Here is a 5,634-nt window from a genome sequence, read left to right on the forward strand (position 1 = left end):
AATCTTTAGGATGGAGCATCAATGCACTACAAAAGTATTTTTCAGTATTTTGATATAATTTCCTGAAGAATGTTTTATTTAAGAAAATAAAATGAAAAAAATTTTACGTTTAAAGTACTCATGAATGTTTTAAAAAGCGTTTTCTGCACAAAAAAGTTTAGTACAATAACAGGTTGAAGATGGTTAATGCTCACCTCTTTCACTATTCGAGATATGGTTGACAGGCAAAAGTTACACACAGACACACACCCATTAAAAAAAGCAGTTTCGAGTTCCTAGGGTCGAACTATATTCAAATATGTCAAAAAAGAAGATTTACAAATTTACTTCGTTAGAATTCAATCAGCCAGACCAACGCCGACGTGTGCTGATATATTTTCTGTCGTTTCACAGTGAGATATCTCTAGTTTAAGAATAGGAAAGCGGACAAAAAGACATGGGAAACAAGGGCATTTATAATGCCATAAAATACCATTTACCGTTCAATTTAATTATCGTTCCGAAGAGACGTGTAATCAAAAAACGATAAAATGATGATCAGGCGTCTCGTTAATATTTACGATATTTACATTAGATTAGTACACTTCTGCGCCTGGCAACACGATGTGGATGATTGATAGAAAAATAGCCAGCAATATGGTCTTACAAATAATTTCAGTTAGTGGCACGGACTTTCAGAATACGCGCATAAGAGGAGAAGCAAATTTGCAATAACCTTGCGAATTATGAAGTGGCGACCAAAAACTCTTCACAATGCAATGCTTCCAATTATGATTCTAACCTGGGTTACTGGATTAAGTTTATTCGAATACCCCTTGCAAACACCTCAACTAGGGCTTTCATTTGTCTACATTTTCATAAACACTAGTGCTTACTACTACGCGTATTCTCATGAACCAATTATAGAAATTTTAAATCAAAATGGAATCAGGCATATTGTCTTCAAAATTCTGAAATACGCTAATTTCTTTATATCAGCATGCTGTGTTATTATCGGTTGGCATTATTACAGGGTAAGTTAATCCTTAAAATTCAATTATTGCTTGCAATCATTATCAAAAATGTTATTAATGTGACTTTTATACTTTTACCAAAAGGCATACAAGATTATTATTAAAAGATTGGAATTATTAGATGAAGCTTTGGAAAATTTGGGTATCCCAAATAATTATCGGGCAATTTTGATAAATTGTTGGATAAAAACATTCATCTGGATTACCATGATTGTCGTTGTTATATCATTCGACATACATTTTTTAATACAAAGGTTTGATTTCGGCACATGCTTGCACCTCTGTTATTTACTTCATTATCCTATTCACCTAAATTCCGTGGTTGATTTCACGTTTACGTCGATACTCAAGTAAGTAATTTGTAAATGGTATTATTTTTTTTCGAAAGTTTGATCTGTTCAATAATTTTGGAACCTTTAATCAAAATTCTTGAAAGGTGAAATTTAACTTTTCTATTTTCTTTCCTCAGCTATATAGGACAGAAATTTGACAGTATTAATTTACTTTTAAAAAGAATTCTTTCAATTAATCCAAATCCAGAAACTGTTGAAGAACTATATAAAAAACATAGTAGAATAAGTGCATTAATTATGTCAAATGAACGAAGCAATATATTCAATAATACGGAAGAACAAAAGAAGTTAATAATACTAATCAAGTAAGTGGTAAATCTGATTAAATTATTTTATAAAGATAAAAAAATTTAATTTTAATTGCTTGCAAATACATTATGCATCAAATAATTGTATCTCATTTTTTTACAGGCATCTTCATATGGAATTGACTAAAATATCTTTTCAAGTCAATAAAATTTATCAAATACAAATAACGATGGTAATGATAGCTTTTCTTGCTTGTATAACAGGATTTTTATATATTTTGTTCACTATTTTTATTTTTGCCGATATGAAAATTCCCAGAAATTATAGGAATACATTGTGTATAGCAGGATGGTGTGCACTCTGTGTTTACAGACTTTTGAACGTTAATTCTACGTGTGGAAGTGTCAGCTCAAAGGTAATCAATGAGATGTTCAAATTAATGGAATTTTATACTATTTTGAGAGTTTCTTAGGCGACACCCTTGTAATGTTGGTCGGACTGAGCTATGATATTTTTATCTTTGAACTTTCACTTTTCATTTTTAACCTCTAACCTGTTAGCTCTCTCCTCTTAACAATGGATATCTTCCATTTCCATCAATGACTGCTATTGTTCCTTCGGTGCCTTAATCCTTATTTAAGAATCAGAGAAAACTCATTTCTACCACCTCCTCCTCCTACATCTCTCCTATATACTGATAAATATAAATCTAAAAAATATTTAAATAAAATTATAAAGGGCGTTACGTGGATAGCCACCAGTACGTTCAGCTACAAAACCCTTCCTAAAAGGCACTTTCCACCTGCCTATTTCACAAATGAATTTTATTTTCAGTCGCGTAGGACGCGAGAAATTCTTTTCGAAATAAAAAATACGATCCAAAATGCAGAGCTAAAAAAAGAGGTAAAGAAACTTTCTTTTAAAAATCTCTAAATTGATATCAGAATAATAATAATTTTTTTTTTAATTACCAGGTTGAACAATTTTCTTTACAACTGACCCAGCGGCCCTTGGTATTTACTATGTGTGGATTCGCTACTTTAGACTACCCCTTTGTGCAAGGGGTAAGAATTACATTATTTTGATCCATTTTGTATGAAAAATAATAATAAATGCCTAATATAAATATTATGTTTCAGTTTATGCAAACACTGACGACATACCTTGTTTTATTAATAAATTTCGGTCCAGATATAAAAGGATAAGTAATTGTTAATAAATTCGAAGATTTCGGTATAAATATTTTTCGATGTATTACAAATTGTTGAATTAATAAAAAAATTGTTTGATAATTGACGACTTACATAGATTTTTTGTTATTTTCAATTATTACTTCAATTATTTGTTCCTTAAGTAAGGCAGTATACATCAAATATGTTAGTACGTAAAATTGTTCGTCCTATTTTAATATAACTGAGGTATTACGCAAAAAATGTAATGTTTTATGTGATTTTACACATATATAGTAGAAAATCTGCAAATTTTGAGCGTGCCTAAGGCGCGCGACTGTTCTTTCTCGCGCTTCGCGATTAATAATATTGTATTTACCTTACGCTACGTGCTCTGTCTTTGTATTTCACCAAGTGTTATATATAGCAATTAACGCATGAGAAATGCATCCTTAAGTTATTAGTCGCACATAAATCTAATTTCTATCACTTAAGTTAACAGTATATACTAAGAAAGAAAATTCTTAGCGCTTGTGAGAAACGATCAGTGCCGGACCGAAAAATTTCGGCGCCCTGAGTCATATTTAATTTTCTTACTTAAATTTGGATATTTGTGTAAAATTTGTCACTGAAATATCGTATAATAACTGAAAAAAATGGGTTGTGGTGGCCAGCTTTGAATTAAGCGTTCTATAAATTATGACCGAAGTATGATCTTTATGTATGGCATTTCTAAGGTGAAGCTCACATTATCAGCGAAAATTTTTATTACTTAAATGCTGTTTATTTTAAGAATATAAACATTTTGGGACCAAAGTATACAACATAATAATTTTGAAGTGCTTATTGTAACGAAGAAAAGTTACTTCGGACAGTTTCAACAGTAATTAAATGTTTTCTTATCAATATTAGTAAAGAATGTTGCAAACCCCAGTTATTCCTTCTTTCCTTCTGAAATACATTAGGTGCTATTGTACCCAATACGAGACGTGATGTTGCATGATTTAATTAATTTTAATATGTTTATATTAACGTTTATACAACCAATTAATGATATGACAAGCTTTAAGAAATACTTAACCTATTAAAAAATGTTTTCATTTTAGTCTTTCAATATACGCTGTAAATACTTTATTTTTGACAAAGACTTGTCCATCTAATTCCAAAAAACTGTGTTTTCATCATTACGCTTTGTAACACGTATTTTTAAACAGAAGTTGCATTTAAGCGCTATTATTCCAAACAACAAAAGCTAGTTTAAGTAAAAAAATTAATATAAGAATCTGCAAAGACGAACGTTATTTATAATATCCGCCGTTCCCCACACCTCTACACAATGGGACAAAACCTCAAAGTTTGTTCCGAAACAGCTTAGAGCCAACAATTCTTAATCGATGTTCATTTTTTTAAACTCTTTACTGTATTTCAAAGTGAATTATGAGATCCGATTTTTATACTTTCTTAATTGCACTTTTCTGTTGCCAAAGAAAATGAAAACATGTCAATTATTACTACTTTTTTCACCCTTTCTTGAACAATCGAAATAAATTCTAAATCAATCATAAGTGCAGAAGCACCCAATACAATAATTTAATTCATAAAATGTTTTACCTACTTTTTATACACAAATTGTAAAAAATTCAATAAAAAGGTGCAATATTTAAACATTCATTCACAGAAATACAGTGAAGATCTTCAATAGCCCTCCCTTCTATAGCCTTTCCAAGAATTGACGCCGCGCCGCATGTAGGTGTAACATGGCTGCGCGGAGTGCTCGGAATCTGCGGCTGCCACTGAGGCGTGCAGTCAGGCGTGAACAAACAATAACGGAGCAGGCTATAATGAGTTAGTTGCCATTGACCGTCAGCCCCGAAATCGGAGCTATAGAAGAGTTTTACTGTACATTCTACTTTAATTAAAATAACTTTAATTTTATTTAATAGTGATAATACATCAGAAAATTTGGTCCTTCGAACATATTTAATAAGGTCATAAACAAAGTTATATAAACCATTACACTATACGGCTACTTCTTTACAGAAATATATTCTGCTTTCACTAAAAGGATCTTAAATTGAATTAAATATGTTGTGTTCGGGAAATAGTCAATATTTGCAACAAACCAATTATTGTTTTAAACAAACTGTTTTAACTTATGCACTGCTCGAATCTAAATATCTGTTTATACAATTTCTTCAAAACATCTCATGTATTAAGTGTGCGTAATGCTACTTCACTTATTTCAATTGTTTATGGAAGGATAAAAAATAATGTTTTAAAAATTTCCATTTTTCTCACTTCATTTATTAATTTAGAAATACAACCACAATAATTTCTTCAAAAGTTTTAAATAAAAAATATCAGAATAGATTCAGAATTGTCAGCTCTAAGCTGTTTTAATCAAATTTTGACGTTTCGCTTCACTATGCGCCACCATACCCAACTCTTCCCTTCCTTATATCTTTATTTTCAATTTTTAAAATATTTAATTGGATATACATGCTACTTTAAATGTATTACTAGACAAAAAATTCCATGTTCTCAATTATAAAATAGGATATTGCAGAAAAATAGGCAATAGATTTTTCTCTTTTTTTATTTCTAAAAATTCTTAAAATAATAAACGATTTCGGATTTTAATAATTTTATTTTGCACGTATTATTGTTTCTATGAAGCACATACATTATAATACAAAAACTATATTAAATCTCAAAAATTTTTATTTTCATGTAATTTAAAATGTTAAAATCATAATTTCGACCAATGAGAAGAAAAGGAAATAATACATCAAACTCTCGCTTTCAGTCAACTGTCAGGAGTTGCCTTCAAATGGCCTTAGACTGATTTCC

At 30.2% G+C, this 5,634-nt stretch overlaps 1 protein-coding gene across 1 annotated transcript; it reads left to right on the plus strand.

The window, feature by feature from the left end:
- The first annotated feature begins 688 nt into the window (after positions 1–688).
- Positions 689–1,367, plus strand: LOC117182715. The gene is made up of 2 exons (XM_033375820.1): positions 689–1,013; positions 1,098–1,367. Exons 1-2 carry the CDS (start codon positions 726–728, stop codon positions 1,365–1,367), a joined length of 558 nt encoding a protein of 185 aa, XP_033231711.1. The 5' UTR covers positions 689–725.
- The last annotated feature ends 4,267 nt before the right edge of the window (positions 1,368–5,634 follow it).

The sequence above is a fragment of the Belonocnema kinseyi genome, chromosome 2, assembly GCF_010883055.1.
Source record: "Belonocnema kinseyi isolate 2016_QV_RU_SX_M_011 chromosome 2, B_treatae_v1, whole genome shotgun sequence".
In the NCBI taxonomy this organism is placed as follows: domain Eukaryota; kingdom Metazoa; phylum Arthropoda; class Insecta; order Hymenoptera; family Cynipidae; genus Belonocnema; species Belonocnema kinseyi.

Excerpts from the sequence above, each read along its gene's own strand:
- LOC117182715 (XM_033375820.1), top strand. The coding sequence starts at position 726 with ATGAAGTGGCGACCAAAAACTCTTCACAATGCAATGCTTCCAATTATG. Across the intron at positions 1,014-1,097 it reads TCGGTTGGCATTATTACAGG|GCATACAAGATTATTATTAA; the intron begins GTAAGTTAATCC and ends TTTTACCAAAAG.